Genomic DNA, 26,753 nt, shown 5'->3' with positions numbered 1-26,753 from the left:
AGTCTATATAAATTCTAGCTATTATTGTTATTCCCTGTAATACAGAGGTATTTGCAACCTTGAAGCCTCTTTCTACTTCTCATTTATATAGGTAACATTTTTTAATCCCAACACATTTTACCAGTCTCCTATTTAGTTGCCAACTCAAGGAAATATTTGGACTTCTCTGTATCCCTGAGACTTTGAGAGAGAATGAGAAAGACTCCCAGAATATTAGTTATTCCGCATGTAATCACATAGACAAGAATTTCATAGGATGGACTGACAGGGATAGATTGCAATTTCTATCATCATCTTTTCAAAAATTTGACTATTTATCTCTGCAATAACTAATATGAAAGAAAGTCTACATTATTTCAAAATGGATCTTTTGGATAGCCTCGTTCTGTCTATAACTTAATGTTTTATAAAATCATAGAGTCATCTAAATGTAAACATGGCAGATACCTTACAGATTTCCAAATTCAACTCCTTGATTGTATGAAATATAGTAATTCAAAATCATATTTTTCTTAGATTTTAAATAAAAGATTAAACCTATCCAGAATTACCTCCAAAATCTAATTCTTCCTACAAGTCTCCAGGAAAGAGCACAATCATTTATTCATTTTTTGTTGTGCATTTCTCAACTTTAATTCATTTCTTTCTTATTTTTTCTTTCCCTCTTTTATTTTATGGAGATAAGGGGGTGGGGGTTGTAGCATCAAACTTTGCAAACAAAATGCACATTCCATAATCTCTTATTTAATTCCCTCCTTGTTGTACCTCATTTTTTTGTTTATTTACTTTTTCCCCTTCTCCAGACAATGAGATCACTTTTATATAGTTCAAATGCAACCTGCCTCATAATTCCTCATTTAAAAATGAGGACATTTGAGATCATCTCTGAAGGAAAGAGTACTCCTTTCAATAACCTTCCTGGGTTCTCTGTAGGTGTTCTTCAAATTTGCAACACAGTATTTTGAATACATAAGGTGTTTAATAAGAATATGGTGAAATCATTAAATTTTAACATAAATGAGAAATATTTGTTAAATGAAAAGGGTTTTCTTACATTAATTATTTAATAAAACAATACCCATTTAATAATTACATAACAAGTGTTATTTTATTGTTCTTCCACACTAAGTTTGTTAAGGAAAAACTAATTAAAGAATTATACCTAAAATGATAAACTGAAATTATATTAAATTAAATTAGGAGTTAGATGAATCAATGATTTTAACAAAGGCTCTATAGGTGATACACAAGACTTAATAGTGGCAGGATAACCACATGCCAAAAATCAGAGACCCAAGAAGGATAACCGCTATAAATGTCAAAAGGGAACAGAAAGCAGGAAAAGGGGAATAATTGCAGGTAAAGGAACATGACCCCTGAAAAGTAAAGGGATGCTATACTTTCCCCACATTAAGTTCATGATAAAAATCCAAACTATTCTGAGATCAATTAATTGCCATTGAAATTTTATATTTGAAAATTAAGGGTGAGGAAAGTATAGGTTGTTTAAAAAATAGGTTACTTAAAAAAGAAGACTCAAATTGAGAAAATTCCACGTGGTTAAATGAATCAGGATGATTCCAGGAATGTATATGAATTTATCTTATACTTAAATTATTTCACTATAATAGAAATCTCCTGCTGTACATCATGAATTTTTCTCATAGATAATATTATTAAAGATTTATCAAGATATTAAAAACACAGGCAGCTACCACCAATAACTTCTCCAGAGATATGCAATAGCCTTTGGGACTCAATCATATGCATATACTTCAGATCTCTCTACTACTTGCAACAGCAGCAGCAGAAGCAAAAGCAACAACAACAACAACAATAACAACATTAGTATAGTGCTTTAAGTTTTGCGAAGTCCCTTTACAAAAAAAAATTCCATTTTATCTTCATGAAAACCCTGGAAGGTATATCATATTGCTATTCTAATTTTACAGAAGAGAATACTGAGAAAGACAGAGGATAAGTGGCTCACAAAGAATTAAACAGTGTCCAAGGCTGGATTTGAACTCATTTTCTTGACTCTGGGTCTATTAATCTATCTTCTGTGTCATATAAGTCCCATCATAAACCTATGTATCCCAATTACCACACACACACAAACACTTAATAAAGTATATTGTTAGTAACATACCTTTTTGCACTAAAAAAAATATCTGAACATCATGCTTGACTTGTTGGTAGTGTCCATTTTTAGACAAATTAAAAAACTAGCCTAGACATTCAACTGTTTTCTAGCCATGAGTATATATACTCCTTTCATGGCCCAAAGACAATATATGAAACACAAACACACCTGACTCAGAGAGCCATCTCCCCCCCCCCCCCGGAGGCACTGATTCACACCTAATCCCAGGGGATGGGAAAAAATTATCTATGTTCCCTACTAATCCAGGGCATGAAATCTTTCTTTGCCAATTTCTTTTTAGGGCATAGCTCTCTTGTTACAAATAGAGTGAGAGAAAAAAATAATTTAGGGAGAAAGTTGTACGATAAGATTGCAGGAATGATAATGATGGTAGAACTAGTAATGTAGATACACTTTGGCAAGGCTATAAGTGCATGTATTTTATATATATACACACACACACACAATGCATATATATATATACATATGCATGTGTATATGTGAATATAGGTGTGTATATATGCATATATACACATGTATGTGTGTATATATACATATACATGCATACATATATACACATACACACACACACATACACATAAGGGTATATTTTTCACAGAGTGACTAGTGGACTCAACCTCTATTTCCTGCTGCAACTTCTTGTCTCCAACACCCAATGCCACCCTTGGTGGGAAGAAATAGTGAGGTATGAACTAGTTTAATAAATGAATCATAAATGGTCAAAAAAACTGGTCACTGAAATATTTCATTAGTCAGAAAAATTCAGTAGTCTTCACCCTCACTTTGAAAGACAAGCCTGAATATTCCAATCACTAATTTCTTTGGTCACCAAATTTCAGACACTAAATTATCAAAAAACAAACAAACAAAAAACCCACAAAACACCAAAGTAAAGAATGTGAGCTAACAATTTAGTTCTCTTTGAGACATATGTGCAATTAGCCATTAGAAATAAGGCATATTTTTTTATATACATAATATGAGAAATTTGAAAGATAAACCAAAATAGACTTTTAAAACATTTTTTTCTGATGGTTAAAAATCAATCCATACTAGTTTAGATATTTAGGGAAAAAAACTACTTTTTGAAAGATAAAAATAATATATCTTGGGAGAAAATTGCAATTGAAAATTTCATTTTCATACCAATTTTCTATGCCATGGTAAACTAAGTATAATGTGTATTCTAAAATTAAAACCATTCCCCATAAACTTCAAGGGGTTTGTGGTAGGAAAGGACTTATGATATAAGCTGTCAAAAATCCATATATAACTTGCTCTAATGTAAACCCTAAATTGATTGAAGAAACTAATGTACCATCCTTGTGCACAGTTATTCTATTAAGCAAGGTTGGAACATGGAATAATTCCTTTATCAACTATCATACACAATATAACCTAAATAAATCATTAAGTACTCAGTGATAAACTATGCAAATGATGATCAACATATTCCTTTGTATACTATTAGTTGTTATTCATATATCCTATCACACAATATAACTTTATCAAATCCCAAATCACTACAGTGCAGTACTTCTGCAGTAAAATTTAAAAACCCTCAAAATAATTTTTATTATAATGTTCAAATTACATAATTTGAGTGATCCAAATAACTTTAAAAAAATATATGGCAAATAACAAATTGACATAGGCTATATAATTGCATAATTACTGATAAATGCCTACCTGATCTTTCAGAAAAATATTCAACTGTATATTACAGATCTGACTTTCTTTAGCAAAGCTCTTAGGAATTTACCTCTGGAAAAAGAGACTGCTTCTCTCCAGTTAGCTCATACAAGTTTTAAAAAGTGGGATAGATATAATTTTCAGAGCAAATATATTTTTATATTTTTTTCAGATCATTCTGATGGATGCATTTTACAATGCTACAAACAGCATCCAATGTCTCAGTACTTTTGTAGGTAATTAGTGTTTCTTGATCATAGAATTTTCTTCAAAGTACTGGTTTCGGAATAATGAAAGTCAATTGAATTAAATGAGAGGGCTCCTGCTTCCAGCCAGCCCACTCTGGGCATGCCCTTCCAGTCCTGAGAGCTCTGTCCTCCCAGGTCCAGCTGAGACCCCAGGATCTCACATTTCCTCCAATGGCTCATAGATCCCAGGTCTGCAGATTTTCCCAGCCTCACCTCCCCCAGCCCTGCCCCCATCACATGGAATGCCTTGGTCATTGGAATCACCCTCCGTTACCTTTAGACCCCTCCCAGGCCTCCAAACTCCACCCCAGGGCTCAAATTCCACCTGAGCCACCACCCACCAGGCTGGTCATCTGGGAGAGTCCAAAATGATGATTATTATTATTTTTTTTTTACTCTGTCACACTTGGTGAAATGAACAAAGCAAAAAAAAATAATAATTTAAAAATAAATGCTAATATTTCTAATGAAAATTACATCAATCCGACAAAAGAATACAAGTCAAAAGCATGGACTCTATGAATAAATATTGGGGAGGGGAAGAGTGTCTACTCACCAGTTGTGAAATTATATCTAGCTGAAAATCCCATAGATTCCAGCTCTCCATCAGCAAAAAATTTAATCCACAAAAACCTGCCACTGGATTTTATTACAGGTGGATTTTGCTGTCCACAGAAACGTCCAATGATTGGAGAAAAGCCAAAAGGTCCATCTCGTACTTCAATATGATCAAATTTACACTCCCAAGAGGGTTCAATAGAGTACTTTTCATCAAAGTAAAGTTCAATACATTGTCTGGGGGCAGCTGAAAAAGATGAGGTGAGATATCATTATTTACTAATCTTGTTTAGTTTTAATTTTCTGATGCAGATCTGATTTTCCCTGTAGATCTGATATGCAAATCATGACTGCTCAATACTCTCAAAAATGAAAACAAAGCATATGTACTATAGTACATAAAATTCTAAAAAGGAATAGTTTTCTCTGGAGGATTCCAAATTTCCACAAGAAAATTCTAAATGCTCCTTGGGGAAAAGAATTGATAATGTTAAATAAATCTAATGGGTTAATTACCCTTTTGCCTATGAAAAGGGAGCATTTAAGCATCATTTTGAGATTAACAGGAAAAAACAACAATTTCCCTCTGCGACTTTTCCATATTTCTTGAAATACCCTTTCTCATGGATGTCTCAGAGAATTGCTAGATTCTGGTTTTACAGCCAGAATCCATAGAGACATAAAAAGCATTCCTAGAGAAACCCATTAATAAGAAAGATGTTTACTGTTTTTTTGGGGTGGGGCAATGATTTTTAAGTGACTGTGACTTGCTTGGGGTCACACAGCTAGTAAGTGTCAAATGTCTGAGGCTGGACTTGAACTCAAGTCCTCCTGACTCCAGGGCTGGTGCTTTATCCACTTCACCACCTGGCTGCCCCATATATGTTTAGTCTTTCTGTCCATTTAGATTCTAATGTACAATTCTTTCATGTTTATATATTAGTGGTAACAGCGATGACAATGATATTTCTACTCAATTATTTCTGAAATCCAAATTAATCTGGAGATTATATAGATTAAAATGTTGCAAATCTGTAACAGGTTGAAACTCAGTGTGACTAAATGAGGATGTTTTAGTTCTGTCCGTGAGAAGATATATTTGTAATTTAGGTATCCTGTTGCTTATTTGGCAAATAATTTAAAAATCTGTACTCCCTTGTGTGAACCAGAAGATGACATCTTCTACCATCTGCCTGCTCATCAGAGGGATCATCAAAACAAAATATGATAAAAAGTAAAGGTTCAAAGAATTTGGAGGTATTCTAAGTATATATCTATATTGGAAATGACAAGCCCACCAAAGTAGGAGGAAAACAATTTAGGAACAAGTTCAAAAAGCAGATTTTGGAGAAGCTAGAGGCTAATGGATTTGTAACTTTCCCTAATCAGCTCCCATCTAGAATATCATGTCCAGTTCTAGGCATGACATTTTATTAAGAGTATTTAGGTCTGGATGAGAAGGCATAAAGAGTAGGGCAATGAGAAGGGTGATGGAATAAAGGGTTTCAGATCACACTGCATAAAGATGAGTTGAAGAAATGGGAGGGAATGTTTAGCTTCAAGATGTAGTGGGATTATGTTAGCTGTTTTTAATAATTTCAAGGATTGTCATGAGAAAGGGATTTGAAATTTATCTTACTTGATCTCTGAGGGCAGAACTTGTATAAAATAGTGAGAAATGCAAAGGTGAAGTTTTTTGTTTTGTTTTGTTTTTTGGGGAGGCAATTGGGTTAAGTGACTTGCCCAGGGTCACACAGCTAGTAAGTATTAAGTGTTTGAGGCCAGATTTGAACTCGGATCCTCCTGAATCCAGGGCTGGTGCTTTATCCACTGCACCACCTAGCTGCCCCAGGTAAAGTTTTAAAGAAAAAAAAAGACCTCTTAATGATGAGGGATATTCCAAAATGTAGCCTTCCTTAAAATTCAATAGACTCACCCTATATGGGAGTTCTTCAAACCACTATTAAATGCCAATTTGTTAGGGTTTTTTTGTAGAGGGGATCATTGTTAAATAGGCGTATTTTGGTAGGTTTGGGAATAGGTTTGACTAAATAGGCTGTGAAGTCTTTCATAACTCTGATGTTGTATGATTCTCAAAAAGATCATAAGTTTCTTTCCCCATTTTCCTCACTACATATAAATTTAACGATAAGCTAAGCTCCAGGGGTGCAACTATAGATTAACACATAGAAATTTTGTAAAAAAATGCATAATAGGGATAAGTATTTTCAAGTGTTTTGTGACTAAGAAAGAAGGACCTTGCTCAAGGTGGTTTTTTTTCTCATTTTTTTTTTTTACTTTATAAGAGAAATACAGATATTAGTAATTAATTCAAAATTTCAATAAGTAATCATCAGGCCACTGAATGAATGTCTGTGCAGTGTAAATATTACTATGAACCATTTAAATAAAACTTATTGTTGTTTAGTCATGTCCAGCGCTTCATGACCTCATTTGAGTTTACTTGGCAGAGATGCTCGAGTGGTTTGTCATTTCCTCTCCAGCTCATTTTATAGATGAAGAAACTGAGGTAAACAGGTTTAAGTGATTTGCCCAGCATCAGACAACTAGTAATTGTCTGGACCCAAATTTAAACTCAGGTCTTCTGATTCTAGGCATGATACTCTACCCATTGTACCAGATAGGGGCCCATTCATTAGACAAGAAAAATAGACTATTTCAATATGATAGTCGAAATGAAAAGATACTAATTGTACTTGTGTCATTCCCATTAGTTGATTTTTTTAAAGACTTAGTCAAAATATTTTTTTTTTCTGTTGAGGGTATTTATTTCCACCAAATATCTGAAAAAGAAAATCAATCATGGTATAACTTTTTCGGAATGTTCTCTGCTAGCATTTCAAAATACTTCTACTTCCTTTTCATGTGCTTTTTTGTTGTTGTTGTTCTGAATCTTTATCCATTAGTCACATTTGTTTCCAGTTTCAAGAGAAAAATTCCTTTTTGCCCACTGCTGAAACTAATTTTCCAACAGTCCTTTTTGGAGCAGATGTCCTTTCCCTGTCAATTATTTACTATCTTTATAATCTTCAATATCACTCTTTTTTCTGGTTCCTTATCCTGTACTTATAATCTTGCTCAAGACTCCCCATCAAAAAATATAACAATCAGCCAACTCAATAGACATACAAACAAGAAAGATTTCTTTAGACATTGTAATGCTTCAACCTTTTTCTCATTGCCATAAGAATTCATTAAAAATTTTATACTGATTGCCTTTATTTTCCTACTGCTAATTACATTTTGAGTCCTTTGTGTTATTTACTACTTGCTAAAATTCCTCTACTAAGCATTGACAAATACTGTGGTCTATTTTTTAGAATTAATCTATGACCTTCCATTAGTGTATGACACTGTCAGCTACTGATTCCTCTTTTTGAAATTCTCTCATACTTGGCCATGCCTGACTCTGCAATTTTGTGTTTCTCTTTTGCCTCTCTGATGACCTCTGCTTCCATTCCTACTTGACTTTTTCCATTCTACTTGATTTAGCACCTGACTATGGGTATTTCTCAAGGTTAGAACTTTAGCACTCTTCACTTACCTCACTTCATGATATTTTTTGTCTGTTTTTATGGATTAAATCATTAACTCTATGAAAATGACTCATTTTTTAAAATGTCGAGCCACTATTTTTTCCCTTTTAGCTTCAGTCTTGGATTTCTAAATTCCTACTAGGTCTTTTTACTTCAATATCCCACTAATATTTTAAATTCAATGTAAAAAGACAAACAAACAAACTAGTTATCATTCCCAGTACCTGCTCCCACTCCCATAATCATCTATTGAATCTGACAGTCTTGTTTCTACAAATGAACAAATTTTATCCAGCAAGTATTTATTACATATGTAATATATGAAATTCAACATGACAGTTGTTGAAATACAAAGCCCCATTTTAAAAAATGCTAACCCACAAAGAATTAACATTTTACAAGGGAAATACAACGTCTAAATATAAAAGCATGTCTACTAACTAAGGGTACCAGGATAAGTTACTTTTGTGACTACTCTTCCTTACTCCACCCAATGTGGAATAGATGTCACGTAAAAATATTTGACAGTAACATTTTCTATATCCCTTTCATTCCAAATTCAAATAAAATAAGTAAATATGTGAAAAATATCATGGCAACTACTGGAGAAGCAGACAAAAAAAGAATAGTATCTCTTCTCAAGAAGCATATATACCTTTCTATTCCTATTGTCACCATTTTAGTTCTAGCCCTTAATATCTCATATATGATATTTTAACTTTTGTTATGATTCAACTTAATATGATGTACTTTAAGTGCTTACTATATGCCAGACACTGTGGTAAGCACTGAGTATAAAAATAAGAAAATGAAAGACAGTATCAGGCAGTACGTTAATAACTTATCACCCTTGTTTTCAAACTCTTTCAACTCTAATCCATTTTATTCATTGCTACTAGATGAATATCCTTCTGGATCACTGCCTTGTTTGTCATAGCAAAGAGGATTGCAGAGCTCAATGAAACTATGAGCTATGCCATGTTGACCAAAGTCAGATGGGTCATAGTGAAGTGTTCCATCAAAAGGTGATCCACTGAACACTAATTCATTGTTCATGGAGCTGTGAACTGATCCAACCATTCTGGAGAGCAATTTGGAATTATGCCCAAAGGGCGATAAAGCTGTGCATACCCTTTGACCCAGCAATACCACTTTTGGGTCTTTTTCCCAAAGAGATCATGGAAGGGGGAAAGGGACCCACATGTACAAAAATATTTATAGCTGCTCTTTATGTGGTAGCAAGGAATTGGAAGTTGAGGGGGTGCCCATCAACTGGGGAATGGCTGGACAAGTTGTTGTATATGAATACAATGGAATACTATTGTGCTGTAAGAAATGATGAGCAGGAGGAGTTCAGAGAAACCTGCAGGGTGAGCTGATGATGAGTGAGATGAGCAGAACCAGAAGAACATTGTACACAGTATCATCAACATTGAGTGTTGACCTACTGTGATGGACTATATTCTTCTCACCAATGCAATGGTACAGAAGAGTTCCAGGGAACTCATGATAGAAGAGGATCTCCAAATCCAAGAAAAAAAAAAAAAGAACTGTGGAGTATAGATGCTGATTGAACCATACTATTTCTTTTGTTTTGGGTGCTATTGTGTTTTTTTTCTATTTTGAGGTTTTGCATTACTGCTCTGATTTTTTCTCTTATAACAGGATTAATGCAGAAATAGGATTAATGTTATTATGTATATATATATATATGTGTGTGTGTATAGATATATATATCTATATGTATATATATATATATAGATATAACCTATATCAGATTACCTACTGTCTAGGAGAGGGGGGAAGGAGGGGAGGGAGAAAAATCTGAAATTGTAAAGCTTGTATAAACAAAAGTTGAGAACTATCTTTACATGTAACAGAAAAAATAAAATACCTTATATGTACAAAAAAAAAAAAAAGGTGATCCACTGGGAAAGGGGAATGGCAAACTACTCCAGTATCTTTACCAAGAAAACCCCATGTATTGTGATGAAATGATAATAGAGATGATATCAAAAGATGAGCTCCTCAGGTTGGAAGGAATCCAATATGCTACTGGGGAAGAGAGGAGGACAACTTCAAGTAGCTCTAGTACTAATGAAACTACTGAGCCAAAGCCAAAAGAAAGTTGTGCATGTATCTGGTGATGAAAAGAAAGGCTGATGCTATAAAGATCAATATTTTATAGGAATCTGGAATATAAGATCTATGAAGCAAGCTAATCTGGATGTGGTCAAATAGGAGATGAAAAAATTAAATAATTAAATCTTGAATGTCATTGAAGTTAAATGAATGTGAATGGGTGGGTTTTGTTTAGGTGATCATTACATATACTACTATAGGCAAGACTTCCTTAGAAGAAATCTAATTCACCCCCTCCCAAAATGGATGAATTTACCACTGGGTCAATTATTGATTTTCCTAATAAAATGTATATTTTCCTGAGACACATTTCACCTTTGTCACTTAATCATATGTAATATTTAACATTGATCACTAATAGTTTCTATATCATGTCTTCTCAATGACACTGGAAGTAGTGACCATGTTTTGTTATTCTTTTGTATAATCGAGCCCACCTAGCACAGAGCAAGACATATGCATATTATTTAAAATGATTAAAAATAATGACTGAATCAAATTGAATTCTCTTTTATTATAATTTCACTCTTCTCCATTTTGAAGACTTAAAGCTTTGGTGGTTTTTATTGATAAGCTTACATAGATTATAAGAAGACATAATTTGTAAATGTAGGATCAATAGACATTAAATTCTTATTCTTTCATTTTCATTCTTTACTTGGTAATCATGATTCAAGATAATATGTGCTGATTTTAGACTTGGGTTCAAATCTTATTTCTGCTATCATTGACTATTCTCTTAATCTTGCTGCTAGAATTGAAATAAAATTTTAATATTTTTCCACACATGAATATTTTTATCAGTTTTCTTTCTCTTGCTGCGTGTTTACAACTTCTTGCTCTAGATGTTTATAGATTATTCATCTTCAAAACTTTGAAACATCTATGACTTCATTAGCATAGGGATTCATTCCAACAATCAAATTTCTCATTTTTCATACCTTAGTGACATTTTCTTAAGTTGTTGTGATACACACACACACACAGAAATACACACAGAACTGTGTGTGTGTGTGTGTGTGTGTGTGTGTTTAAATTTATCATCTATGGCCACATATGTGATGGTAAGTCTTTTCAGCTCAGGTGGTCTGGTAAATCCTCAGATAATCAATAGATAGTATTTTCCCCTCCCTCCCTCCCTCCTTCCCTCAGCAGCTTTATAGGTTGGTAGAATCTATCAGAGATTGTTCCCTGCTGACCTAGCCTTTAAGAATGAGGCCACCTCCACACAATGATGATGCATCAGAATAAGACTTTAGTCGAGGGATAAGTGGTTGTATAGATTGTTGTTGTTGTTGTGTTCAAAGTTGCAAAGGATAAAAAGAATTAATGAGTTAAATTATGCAAAACATGAAAAAGAATCCTTGGTCCTTTTTGAAATTATAAATACCTTTTTCATTATAGGATTATAATAAAAACAGTAACTACTTATTAAGTAGATACTCTACATAGCATGTGCTTAGGAGTACTGGAGTTATATGAAACATTGTCCTTTCCCTTAAGGAGCTTAAAAATCTAAGAAAACATGATGAAAACACATTTAAAAATAAATAAGATGTGATAATATAATTTGGTGTGGTATAAGCCTAGAAAATAGCAAATAGATCATTATAACTTCTGATGATTGTAGTTTGGGGAAGAAGGAAAGAAATGAGATAATTTGGCTAACACTTCATGGAAAAGGTGGACACTGAAGTCCAACTTGGATTTGCATAGGTAGAAGAAATCATTTGAGATGAGGGGGAAAATAGTAGTCTAAAGAAACAAAAGCAGGGGTGAACATGAAGGACCATCAACATTCCACTATAGCGAAAGGGGCATGCACTGACATATTGACATATATGGCTTTATAGGCATGGTGGAACCAATTATGCAAATCATTCAAAGCTATGAGAAGATTTTAGACATGATTTGGTTCTAAATAGCAAAGCACTGGAAGTTATTGAGCAGGAGGGCAACATGGTGAAAATAATATTTGTGGAAGATTGATTGAGATACAGTACATGGAATAGTATGGAAGAAAAAGTAATAAAGACAGGGAGAAAAAGTAGTTAACAGAAACTGTCACAAACCAGTGCAAGGAAGGATTATACTGGTGGCAGTAGAAATGGAGAGAAAACAACAGACAAAATGATACTTTCAAATGAAACTTTGTGACTGCCTACATATGGGGCACATAAAGGAATGGCCAAAGGCGACACCAATATTTTTAATCTTGGTGCCTATAGAGATGTGGTACCAATTACAAAGAATAGGTTGCTATGAAAGAACAGACTAAGTGATTTTTAAATTCTGTCTACCTTTAAGATTATATGTATTTAAAATAAATTAAATTTGTTTAAATGGTATGTGAAAGATGATGGTAAGATATACATTTCGGTAGAAAAGAAGTAAACATTTATTTAGCACCTACTATATGTCAGGAAAGGTGCTAAGCACTTTACAAATATTATGTCATTTGATCCTCATAACAACCCTGGACTGTAGGGGCTATTGTTCCCCACATTTTACAGTTGAGGAAACTGAAGCACATAGATTTTTTTAATGACTTGCCTAAGGTCACACTGTTATAAAGAGTATGAGGCCACACATGAACTCAGTACTTGAATCCTGTTTTATCCACTCACCCCACCAACTAGAAATGCCAGTAGAAATAACCAGTAGAAAGAATGTCACTCCCTTGAGAGCAGGAACTGTTTAATATCTCTCTTTGTAATACTGATACCTGCTACAGTGCCTGACGTATAATAAGTAATTAAATATTTATTTAATTGAGTTGAGGTGACTTCTAACAAGGAATTTAACATCTGTTAGTTTCACTTTATTATCCTTAAAAAGATGGTGGTAGAATTGATTTCTAAAGCTTCTTTCAACTTCGAAAATCTCATTCTGTATCTCTATAGCAGTAGTGCTTCCTGGATTGAAATAGTCAGTTTTAGAAAAGAAATAATATTTTAAACAATTTTGGAGAAATATAATTTCTCAAACTAATTACCCTTATTTCTACTTCAAAAAATAAAATCACTATTTTATGCTGCACATATGACCTATGGCATGATGTAGTGTTTTGGCACAGAGCAGATTTCTGAAACAGCTATGTAACAGACATTGTTTAGAAAGGAAAAGAAAAAAGTAGAAGGCCCAAAACTGAACTGATGAATACTCAGAGTTGAAGCTGGCAGAAAGAAAATATAGCCATAAATTAAAGAAATAAGATATATTTGGAGAGGTAGGAATAATATAGAAACTGTTTGGCATCATAGAAACTAAAGAAAGAAATAATATCAGGGAGAAGAGAGTTACATATTATTGGCTAAAGAATATGAAGTGAAGAAATGGAGGTCATAGTTGTACACCTGTCATTCTAGAATTTGACAGTGAAAATAATTTAAGAACTAAGATAGCATTAAGAAAAAATGGCAGTGTCAAATGATGACAGCTGATATTTTATTAGGATCATTGAATTCTTATTTTATATTTTGACTTTATGGGTAATTATCTCAAAAAATATCCTTCAATCAGTTATTCTTTCCAAAAATGTTCTCTTCTGTAGAACAAAATATATAATTTGATTTTCTATTTCATGATCTCAGTCTCTGCTCCTATGGAGTAGTATACCAAATTTGAGAAAATAAGGGGGTTTTGAGACTCCCCAGAGGCTGCTGAGAGAGGTGGGCCTGACCTTTCTTAAGGTCAACCCAGAGCCAGGAAGTTACCTCACTCAAAACCACACTTCCCTGAAAGCCTTGTTTCCACCAGAGGATCTGTTCTCTGACCTCAGAAGGAGTGTGCATACAGTAAACCAATAGATTTGAGTGATGCTAGGCAATTGGTTTTGAATAATGTTTATGGGCAGGTTCTGCTCCTGTCCTCAGCAAGCTTGCAGAGATACTTTTTTCTTTTTTTTGGTGGGGGAACTGGGTGAGTACAGATACAGCCCTCTAGGGTTCTCCATTTTCTCTCTTCTCTAGGCTTTCCTGTCTTTCAGAGCCACACGTGCTCTCTTTACTAACATTTAATATACTTTAATAAATGCTTAATGCCCCCAAACTGGTACAGTAGCCTCTAATTTCTAAGTGACAAATATATGATAAACCCCAGCTAATTTTCCCGACAATTGAGACAGTAATAGGGTGACCACATATAGTTTTACTCATCACACAAGTAAATAACTAACAACATATATTTTATGTTTGTTCTAAAGCAATGTTTCAAGGAGAGAAAACAGAGTCATTCCTTCTTCTTCTCTGACTTATGTTTTTGGTGAGGCAAGTGGGGTTAAGTGACTTGCCCAGAGTCACACAGCTAGTAAGTCTCAAGTGTCTGAGGCCAGATTTGAACTCAGGTCCTCCTGACTCCATGTTCAGTGCTCTTTCCACTGAGCCACCTAGCTGACACTACTTCCCTAACTTCTTAAAACATATACATTATTCCCTTCTCTTCTACCTTCTTCATCTTCTCCTCGTTTCTTCACTCTGTTCCCAAATATAGTTGATGGGTAACCAGGAGTATTACTGTTAAAGAACTTGGTCAGAATAAGGGAAACATAATGAGGGAATCTATGTCAGCACTCTTATTTTCTCCATTTAAGTTTTTTTTTTCCCCTTGACATTACCACCTTAGAAGATCTGTATCTGAATTGAAAGCTAACCTTTTACTGGCTTCAAATACGCAAAGGGATATGAAAACCATAGAATATAAGTGCCATTGTCTAATTAAGTATATTTTGTCCTTTTTTCTTCATAATAGTATAATATTTTTAAGAACTCAGGAATGATTTAATCTTTTTTTAATGGTGACAAAACTCTCATATTTGAAACTTCTTTACATTTCTGTTACATTAGAGTAAGAGCTATTTTAATCCACAAACTTCCTTCTAAAGGGTAGGAAGAAATTTCTGTGAAGGTCAAGGCTGTAGCATTCAAAACATATGAAATCTCTTCAGAAATCAATGATTTCATGTTTGACTAGGAATCAGGTGGCAGAACTTGAGAACATCTGAGATGTATGCCAATGGTATGCTAGAAACAGCTGTTTTGGCACTGGAAAGCTGATTGTTAAATTTCCAGTGGGAACATTTACATTTCAGAAATCATTAGTACTACAAATCAGGGCATGATGTATTGTTTTGTGATTGCCTGAACTTAAAAAAAATGATGCAGGAAATATTAATAATGCAAATTAAATGTGAAAGTGACTGCATGCATGTTTATATGAAGAACCAGTGGTTAAACACTTAGCAGCACACACTGAATGTGCCTCAAATAAAGAGCCCACTTACCAGTTATATTTATATTCTTCTTTTTCTAAAGACATAATATCTAAGACTCAATGCTTCTATCTTGTAAATCTAATAATTTCACAAAAGTACCAACTCAAGGATTTCACAGTTACTGGAAAACATTGGTTTTAACATGTAGTAAAAATAAGTAGTTGCAGCAACCCCCATGACATAAGCCCAAATGACTGACAACAAAAGCTAAATTAAATACAAATTGCAAACCTTTCACTTGTATGGAATTACTGAAAATGCATGTTTAATTTTTTTTTTTAGTGAGGCAATTGGGGTTAAGTGACTTGCCCAGGGTCACACAGCTAGTAAGTGTTAAGTGTCTGAGGCCAGATTTGAACTCAGGTACTCCTGACTCCAGGGCCGGTGCTCTATCCACTGTGCCACCTAGCAGACATTTTTCCTTATTTAATAATTAAAGAAAAAATAAAAACAACCAAAAACCTTTAACCATCACAAGCATTTTTGGAACTCACAGCTACACATAGATCACAAAACTCAGGTGTAATTAAAATGTGCCTCCAGAAAGATAACTCTATTTGTGCAAAGCAGCACAACTAGAAAACATGTCCCCTACATTAATTCCAAGAACTGTGCCTGCTGCTGCTTCCTTTGTCCTCTTCTCCATCATTTGCATCTCCCAAAGAATAAACTCTTAATTCAAGAAACTCCTTCTTTACCTACCCATATTAAAAGTCCTTCCTTCAAGCTTCCTTCAAGTCTCAATGCAGCTGTCACTTTGTAAAGTGTTCCTCATGCCTCTGTTTCTAGTTCCCTGTTACTGCTTTATGCCTGATTAACGGAGCTTCCATATACTTGCCCATATGAGTCTTGTATCTTCTAGCACACAGGTGGCAAACATGCTGTCAGCAACACTTGGGAGTGCAGGCCACATCACAGCCAATTACAATGTAATTGAGAAATATTTAACAAAATAAATTTTTAAATATAATAAAGCATAGATGAAATTGCATTTTAAAATGAAGTCAATGTGCAATTATAGGAATTGTTATGGAATGATTAGTAATCCCCTTTTCTGAATCAGACACAAGTCTCTAGCAAAATGCTAGGCCTATAATATGTGCTCAGGAAATACTGGTTGAATTATATGCCTTTCATGAGGACAGGGATTATTTTTTTGGTCTTTTAGTCCTTTGGCCTCTAGCATAGTACCTTGTACATAGTAGGTACTTAATGGATACTGTTGAACAAATCAGTTGAATCATGGATCTCCTTGAACAAACACCTAAGTGTTACAGGTTAAAGGACCTGGACAAGAGTCAGGAAGACTTAAATTAAAATTTGACATTTCCTACTCCTGTGTTCTTGGGCAAGTCACTTAAATTCTATCTGCTTTGATTTCTTCAACTATAAAAATGGGGATATTAATGGCACCTACCTCCCAGGGTTATTGTGAAGATCAAATAAGAGGGTTTTTTTATGTGTTTGTTTTGTTTTGTAAAATACCCACACCACAGGCCTTATCCACATACCTGGAACATGGTGGGTGCTTTATAAACACGCTAGCTATCAAATATTATGGATTGTTTGGAAAAGAGAAGAAAATAAAAGAGAATGGCATAGTGGTTATTTCGGTTATTTTGTAGTCAAAGCACTCAGATTCAAATCTTGGTTTTGCTATGTGCTATTGTGTAACCTTGGGCATGCTACTCAACTCCTCTTCATCTCAGTTCTTCAGCTGCAAGATGAAGTGGTTGAACTAAATGGCTTCTAAGATTCCTTCCAGTTATAAATGTATGAAATTGTAATCCTGATTGAAATCTATGATATTATAACCCTATAAAGTTTTTTCTAATGACATCTGTGCTGAAAGACTTGCTGTGCTTAGTAAATAGTTGCCTTATATTCAACAAGTGAATTAACAGAGTTAGCGGCATGAGCAGAGCAATGCCAATGCCAGGAGGAAAAATGTAGCTAAAGATAGCTTTATATTACTACCTCACACTTTGTAAACATAAGGCTCTTACATCTGTGGAGACTCCTTGAAATTTAACTCTTTTCTGTGTCTAGACAATGTCTAAGTAGCTGAATAGAAAGTAAAAAATAAAGCTGATCCATTATCCAAATTCCTTCAAATATCTAGGTCCCTGGCATGAAGCCAACAAATTTTACTTGTCTTATCATCATGTATATAGGCAATATCTTGCACCCTATTTTGGGGGTCCTATATTTCGTTAGATTAAGATACTGGTGAAATAAATTGCAATTCATTTAGTTATATTCATTGCTTCAATGGGCTGTTTATTAGGCAGTTTTTAATTTTAGCAAAGACAGATAAGACATGACTACCAAGTAGTAACATATGTAGCCAATCTACTGTCATATCTGAACTCCGCTGTATCTACAACAATTTTACTATGGCATAGTGCTTCTTTATTTTTTTTCATTCCCAATATCCATTACATACCCTGCCAAAGATTGTCATTTATTCAAGGTTCTCAAACATCTATCCTCTTAGCCAGGTGAAGTACTCTGTGCTTGGGTAACAAAACAGAAATAGACCCTGTCCTAAAGGAGTCTGGCATATTTACTCTGGGAATATATTCAAGTGAAGATGTGCCAGACCCTGCTTTTAAAAGAGGATGTGTCAGTGTAATGTTATTCTACTTTGCTGGACTTTTCTACAACTTTTCTCAGATTAAAGGTTCTGAGGAATCTTTAAGATTAGCCAGTTATTTTTATATCCAGATAGTAACTGGTCCTGATCAATCTATCTATCTATATATATACAAAACAAAACTACAATATAGTCAGAACTAGACTTACTTGTGAAATCATAAAAATTTAGAATTTGTTCTTGATTGATTTGAGCCATATAATTTATTATTTTAGGAATTTCATTAGCATTATCAATAATATTCACTTTGAATATGTTAATAATCATATCTAACCCTTGTGAATTTCATACCTGGTATACATTCTCTTCCTTGTTTCTGTCTTTCAGAATTTTTGGTCTTATTTTAAGATTCAATTGAGGTGTCACCTTCTTTATGAAGGCTTTCTTGATTTTCCCACAATTAAAAGTTTCCTTAACCTGATGAAATTTCCCTAGAGCACATTGTCTTCATCTCTCCTTTATCCCTATCATTCTCTATCTGATGAATTTTCACAGAAGTCCTACTTTAATGCTCCATTGTGTCATAGAAATGACCTTTGATTTTGAAGGTATTTTAGCAGAACACAAGCTTTTACAAGTCCAGTCAAGCTAGAATAGCTTTGAATATTGGTTAAAGATGAACTATGCATTTCTTAAATGAAGACTGGTTTAGCTAATTATCAGTAAAGTAGGCCACAATACATAATCATTATGTGAAGGTATATATGCGTAAATATTGGCACTAAATCCTCTAGTTATGTGATCCTCTTCCTCATTCTTCAATAATATCCCACAATAACAGTGGATAAAAGTGGGAAGAAGAAAGTGCTAAAAATCATAGTATTAAAAACCTTTACTTGGTACCCTTTAACATTCAATTCCCAATAATGATAAATTAATTGACACACTACTTGAAGAAATGAACACTATAACTTACTGGTATATGATTACGCTCAATGTGCTAAATGAATAAAAGAAAGTCTCCAGAACTTTCAGTAGTACAGGCATTTTCTATGATGGATATATAGGAAAAAAAAGAAGTTTTGAAGATAAGAAATGTAAGAGTTTGCGATTTATATTGGCATAGAAAGTACTCAAATGAATGAAAATAGAATTCTTTCAAAAGTATTAGCAAATATCAAATAACAATATTTCAGAATTTCAATGACTTGTGGCTCTTGGCATGGTAATTGAGTAGTTCAATATAGACAGAACTGGATCTTGAGCCAGGAAGACCTGAGTTTAAATCAAGGCACAGATAGTGTCTAGTTATATGATAAAGCCATTAAAATTTTCTGGATTCTTCCCAAATGAAAAATTCCCCCTTCCTCTTCAAATTTTCCTAGATCACTTTGTCTCAATTATTCTTTTTGTTTGTCCCCAACATTCCATACCTTACATTAGGTTTAGTTATATACATATATAACCAATTACTGACTATAAATGAAAGTCATTGAACAAGGATTTTAATGGTTTTAAACTTTATATACCCAGTATCTAGCACAGATCTTAGAATTCAGTAAATACTTAATATTTTTTTGGCTTGAAATGTGTACTGTGATTTGTTAGTTTAATTGGAAAAATATTTTTGTAATTATATTTTCCAATATAAACTAATTCCAATTAAATATATGGAAATGAATAAAGAATTAGAGGTGCTTTTACACTGTAAAAGATATAATGTCCTGTCTTCTGTGATTTTTTTATTTTGGAATAGAAAATTGTGTATTATTTCTAAATCTTTTAGTAATATCAATATTTATTAGAAAAATAATGTTTTTATTAATTTTTACTTAGTAGGCATTTAATAAATCCTTTTTGACTTCAAGTTAGAGTAAGGACACTTTAAGTTCAAGTAAGCAGTCCATAAATATCAAATTTGGTAAAGACAGTGATGAAATGCACCATTTTCTAAATATTATATAAAATTCGACTTGTTCTCCTTCCAAGGTCACCAATAATCTCAACTAACTCTAACATTATTTTCTTATTATAAATGCTACTTTACCTCTCTAAAACTTTTGATGCTATTGACTACCCCCTTCCTTCTGGATATTGTCTCCTCCTGTTTTCCATGATAGATTTATTCTGACTGTCCCACTAGATAGATCTAGAATTATCTAACTATTCCTATTCAGTAATTTTGCATGTCCTTCTTGGTATGTTATTCATCTCCAGCCACCTAAACTTTTGGGTCCTTTGAGGTTCTTTCACGGGCCCTTTTCTGTTCACTCTGTGCTCTCATCCAAGAGTTCAAAGATTATCTCTAAGAAAATAAATTCCCTATTTATCTATCCATCTATCCATCCATCCATCTACCATTTATCTATTATCTGTATCTGTCTGTCTATCTATCCATCTATCTTCCTAGCATCTCTTTTAAAATCCAGTCCCACATTGCTAGCTGTCTACTAAACATTTAAACATTAATTTCCCATAACATTTCAAAATTAACATGTCCAAAAAGAAACATCATTTTCTTTTTTCCCATTAATGAACTTTCTCCAAAAATTCTTACCTTTATAAGGGGAACTTCCAGCCTCCTACTCACACAGTTTCATAATCCCAAGAGTCATCCATCACTCTTTCTTCTCCTTCATTTCTCCAATATTCAATGACTTGTAATGCATTGTCACTTCTATCCCCCAATAGCATATTTTCCATATATTTTTCCTTTCATTTCCACCTCCTCAAATACTATCTTAGTTCAGGCCCTGATCACCCCTTCCTCCTCAGTGAGTGTCTAGTCTCTTTTCTTCATCCTCCATACAGCTGCTAAAAAAGATTCTTGTCATGGCATAATTCTGAGCACTTCAATTCCCTCCTTCCAAATCCTCAGGAGGCTCCTATTGCCTATAGGATAAGTTGCAGTCAGCTTGGCATTGGAGTTACTTGATGGTACAATGAATTTAGCTCTGGATTTCAAATCAGGAATTCTTGGAGTCAGGAATACCTGAGTTAAAATCCAGCTACAGATGCTTGTTAATAACATCAGGGCTTCTTAAATTTTTTTCCACTCATGACCCCCAGTATATACGCATATAAAAATAGGTGTACATGACCTTTTACTGTTGTCAAATTTTTTCTCGACCCTCCACATTTAGTTGCATGACCCCATATGGGGTCCCAATTCACAAGAAGCTTTGAGCTAGATGACTCAGAGTAAGTCACTTAACCTCCAACTCTCTCAGTTTCTTCAACTGTAAAATGGGGACTATAATAGAACATACCTCTGAGGGTTTGTGTGGTTCAAGCATGATAATATTTGTAAAGTGTTTAGTATGGTGTCTGGCACATAGTAGGCACTTACTAAAGACTCACTCCCTTCCTTTCATGTAAGCCACATTCAATACAAATTGGACTATTCCCTGAAGTAGACATCCAGTCTCGCACATCTATGAATTTGTATGGGCTATTTAGCATACCTAGAATGAGCTTCTTCCTCATCTTTGCTAATAAGAACCCATCTTTTTTCAAGGTTCAAATCAAGCATGACTTGTCCTCTTTGATGTCTTCTCTCATGCTGCCCTAAAGTGGTAGTGCTATTTTTTTTTTTCTGAAGGGTCCTGACATTTATATATCTTCACTCCCGTTGCTATCCCATTGTGGAATATAAGCTCCAGGGAAGAGGCTGGTTTGTTTCTGTCTTTGTTGTTTACCACATAATGAATCACTTACTGGATGCTGAATCGAACTGAATGATCAGGCTCAGAACAACTTTTCTCATGACTTGATGATCATACCCAGTAGGTCTTTGAATAAATCCATGTTTGAAAATAAGGAAAGAAAAAAAATCTATTCCAAATTAAATATGGCCAAATAATAGCACATTAAGGTTTTTAAAGCACTTCCCACTCATGATGAAGCCACTTCCTTCAAGATGGTTTATTGTACTAAAGAAACTGTACTTTTCCCAAAGATCTTCAAGATGCATATATATATATATATATATATATATATATATATATATATATATATATATGTCTTGCCAGTGCAAGTGATAACATAACTTTTCACAGAAAGTATTCTTCAGTCTATTCAAAATATTGTCGTAATGTTTTCAGTACTACATATATAAGGACTGCATAATGTCCTTATAAGGTAAAGTAAGAGATATTAAATCTCAGTCATTGACTCTCAGTAAGGACTTTGCATTCTGGAGACATCTCAGCACTACCTACAGACACGGAATAGGGAAAATTCAAGGAAGGTAGAAGGTGTTGAGCTCTATTTGAAAATCCTCAGAAACATTTTTGAGACTTCGGTTGGACAAATTTAGCTGCCAGCCAAATCCTGGAAATCTTAGCTATAAATTGAAGCATAGTACCAGGAATCCTAGAACAAATGGCTACAAATGAGTGTTTAAACTAATGTGTGGGATGATATAGAAATTTAGGAAAGACTACTTCAGGCCCACAGATATAGTTCTCTCTTTTGTGCATGAGAAAACTGAGCCCAATTTGAAAAGGTCATGAAAGTAATTAATGATATTCAGGACTAGCATGCATGGACTTCTGATTTCTAGTTGTGTCTTCTCTTCAATACTATATTATATTCTTTCAAAATATAAATAATTATTTGATTTTTATATCATTACATTTTCGATTGTTTATAAAATGAATTCAATATTGTATATCAGCTTATAAAAATGTATCAGATGGGTTAATTTGAATGACATGATAATATCTGTCAGGTATGTATCACCTACTCATTCAATCAATGAAATCAATGTAAAAATAGAATTGCAAATTTTCGTTTAACATTCATTACTCATTCTAATTCATTTAGAGGCATGTAGTAAATAGACTGCTGAACTTGTAAACAGGAAGACCTGGATCCACATGATGCCCCAGACACTTGTTAGCTGAGTTATTCTGGGCAAATCACAATTTCTCAAGGTTTCAACCAATAAGGTAATATTTATTAAGCAACTACTATGTGCCAGATGAATGAAGGATTTGACTTGATTACCATTAGAATCCCTGCCAGCTCTAAATTTATGATTCTATGATTATCATTTTTGGACACATTATCCCAGTTTCTTGAGATGAATAATGTAAACTCAATCTAATACTTTTTTAAGAATTGCAAAAGAAATCATCCAGAAAGTGTTATTAAACAAGACATTTGGGCTTAAAGTAATTTTGTCATATTTTCCTCTTTTTTACCTTCTATGATGTAGATGCACTCTCTGTCTGGAGGATACTTGCTGGGGTAATTGGGAGAAGTGAAGATACCTCCATTGGCATGCTTTGTCCAGTTTCCACACTGCACTGATTTCTGTGCTTCTGAAGTGGTTTGCTTTTCTGCAAAATAGAGCCATCATTCAATGTTTGGGGAACCACAAATAGACATAGTCACCTTTGTTTTATTTCTTTTTTTTTTTAGTGCACAATGTTAGATTCTTATCATAATAAAACATTTAGGATATGGATAGAATGGGGAAAAGTGTCAGGGATTTACAGTACTTTTATCCTTTTAATAAACTTACCTATTCCCTTTTTGGTAGCCCCAGAGGCATGTAGGATGATTAAACTTGCTACAACTGAAACAAATAAACAGAAATAATCAAGGACAGATAAAATTAGTGTTTATAGTAACTAAATTATTGAGACCTATCTCAAAAATACAAAGATATAAAAATATCATAAGTGATCAGTTTTGTTGCTAGTTTTAAAATGTCTATATGGGACTTAGAAAAACTAACTTAGAAAACTAAGAAAAGTTTGGACTCCCATTTTTGAAGTTAATACAATTTGACTATGGGTAGCATACAACATTCTACAGGAATCAAAGACTAGCAGAAAACATGTTATACCACCTATTTCAATTCAAGTAATACAGTAGGACATTCTGAATTTCTAAACTACCATGACTATAGTGGAAGTGGGGGAGAAAGGGAAAAAAAGAAATATATACCCTTGGTTCTAATACACAATGACCAAAGGGGAAAAGAACAACAACCCCAAACATAATTCAGAAGAGAAATCCCTAGGGTCAAATCCTTAAGGGGAAAGGAACAGGAGAGAATGAGGAAAGAGACAAGGGAGAAGGAGATTAATTTGGTTGGGAGGCATTTAAGCCAGCATTATAAAAAATATATTGACATACAAAACCACTGGGATCCCCACAATTTAAGAAGCTATAAAAATTAATCCCTTAAGACTATAAGGGTAAACATTCAGATTTTGTTTTGTATTGCAACTAAGTTATGAATATATAGTTGCCTTTTAATAAAATTTATGTTAAAATGTATTCTTCTGAGGGTCATTTTTACATAATTTAGAAGAAAAAATGCTGTATCTGGCTTTAAAAGAACATTATTTAAAACCAGCTTCATCCTTTAAAAAACAAATTCCATGCTCTCCCCATTCTTTTGGTAAGATCTGCTACTAGGAAAGTATATAAAATGGTTTCATATTTGGTTTTCCTTTCACTTCCCTTCTCATTGTTTGTATTTTTTATGTATGTGTGAAATCAGTAGGGGAAAAAAACCTACCAGTGTAAATATATGAATGTTTGTATGTATGTATGTATGGATGGATGGATGGATGTGTGTGTATGTAAAGATCTAATAAATCTATTTGGGGAAAGAGGACATACTCTACCATGAAAACCTTTCCCTGAAGCTTTCCATGAGCTTTTACCTTGGAAACACTTTCTTAAAGAAAAGGTCAAGAAACATGGGTTTTGCTTTCTGTACTAGAGTTGATATATGAACTATGTTGTTGTGAACTGTTGTTTTGCATGGCTTTAATCTGAACAGAGATTTCCTCAAAAAAAAAAAAAAAAGGTTGTGGTCAGGCCATCTGTTCTTAGAATGGATTAGGCCCTTTCAGGATTTTCTAAACAAGAAAAATCAGTACTTTGAGTACATCCTGAGGTAAGCCTGAATGCTTATGTCTGTCTATATATCAATGTATATAAACACACACACAGACACATATGCAGTCACCTCTTCAAGTTAAGTGCTTCCTTTGCCAAAGAGCCTTTACTATACTTCCCATTTGTACATTATGGAATATGTGCTATCGTTATTGTACTAGTAGACCTTCAACTGCGCTACTCAGGAAGAGTATAAGAAACCTTCCTTTATTTTGATAGACATCCTCTGTAAGTACAGGTTGACAGAGAATGAGGGTATGCCACTAACACTGCCTTCTTCATCATGCTTTAAGAGGTCGTCTTCTCTTAGACCCCTCTTCCCCAGTCAAACAGAGATCAAACAATCGCATTTTAAAACAGCATTAGATTTTCCTTTTTTCCCTGACCAAAAGGCAAGTGAATTCAGAGTAGAGTTTGGTATAATATTCTCAACCGAGCACGGTGTACATTTTGGTGTACATTAAAGTAGCTATCATGAAAGAATCAGTGGTGGACTATACTCTCTGACATATTGGAAAAGGGGGGGGGTTCTTTTCAACCTAATGTCTCACAACATCACCCCTACCTCACATCACCCCCACTTGCCAAAAGCTTTCTCTAACCCACGCACAATCCTAAAGCTATGGACTATTCATGAACTCAAAGGTTTCTACAACCTTTTTTTCCTTTCCCAACCTTAACCTCCCCACAAGAAAAGACTAGTTTTCATTTCAGTACCAGGCAAAAATACTAATCATCGTTCGCCCCCACATTCCTCGCTAGCCCCTCTTCAATTATACTGCAATACAGAAAGTTTACATCTGCCCCGGAGACTCCAGCGCTACTGCGGGGGTCCGGTTGGAGGGAGGTTGCGCTGCATCCACCTGCGCTTTCCAAAAGGAGGGAGGAGAAAAGGGACGGAAGGAAAACTGGAGGGGGGTAACTGGGCGCCGGGAGAAAGGTACTCACTGTGAAACAAACTGCGTCCATAGATCATGTCTGTTCCTTACGCCAGGGACTCCGATCTCCACTAATTCCATTTAGATTCGGGAGGACTTCCAGTGGTGGGGGAAGAGGATGGAGTCAGGAGGGGGGCGGGGTGGGGGTTGGGGGAGAATCCGAGCCCACACAGCAGCTACAAGCGAATCAACCCTTCCTTCTGCTCGCGCTCTCTCGCTCGCTCTAGTTCTCACCGCCTAGAAATCACCATCCCCACCATGAAAATCACATCACACCCGGGCAATGATCACCATCATCATCATCACCACCATCATCACAGTCTTCTTTTGCATCATAGCGGCTGCAGCTCTCAGAATGACACCGGGGGGCTTTCTACAGGGTTTGCTGCCGGCTTAAGCTCAGAGTCCGGCTGGCGGACTGAGGGAAGGGGGGCAAAGAAGCGCGAAGGAGACGGGAAGGGAGTGAGGGGTGGGGGAGCTGGTCAAGACAGACGGGCAGCGACAGAGCGGACGCTTTGTCGCTCTCACCCACGGCTCGGCAGCGGCGGTAACTCCTTCAGTCCCCAGTTTCATACAAAACCAACAGCAGACAGCAGCTTTTCCAAGAGGATGCCCAGCAGCCGCCCGTTTTGCTCCAGACCTTTGGGATCTTCGGTAGAGGC

General features: G+C 34.7%; 1 protein-coding gene across 4 annotated transcripts in view; it reads right to left on the bottom strand.

Moving 5' to 3' along the window:
- NETO1 (neuropilin and tolloid like 1) overlaps positions 1-26,238 on the bottom strand; it is a 236,805-nt gene extending 210,567 nt beyond the window's left edge. For all 4 annotated transcript variants that reach the window (XM_043976768.1, XM_043976767.1, XM_043976766.1 and 1 more), the window contains exons 1-4: positions 26,102-26,238; positions 23,760-23,813; positions 23,437-23,574; positions 4,661-4,909 (exon numbers count right to left, since the gene is read on the bottom strand). In XM_043976768.1, coding sequence (XP_043832703.1) covers positions 4,661-4,909; positions 23,437-23,574; positions 23,760-23,813; positions 26,102-26,129 — 469 coding nt within the window. In that variant the 5' untranslated portion in view covers positions 26,130-26,238. The remainder of the gene's footprint in view (positions 1-4,660; positions 4,910-23,436; positions 23,575-23,759; positions 23,814-26,101) is intronic.
- Between the last annotated feature and the right edge of the window lie 515 nt (positions 26,239-26,753).

The sequence above is a fragment of the Dromiciops gliroides genome, chromosome 1 (assembly GCF_019393635.1).
Source record: "Dromiciops gliroides isolate mDroGli1 chromosome 1, mDroGli1.pri, whole genome shotgun sequence".
Classification (NCBI taxonomy): Eukaryota; Metazoa; Chordata; class Mammalia; order Microbiotheria; family Microbiotheriidae; genus Dromiciops; species Dromiciops gliroides.
The sequence above is the reverse complement of the archived record's forward strand: the minus strand, read 5'-3'. Positions and strand labels throughout refer to the sequence as shown.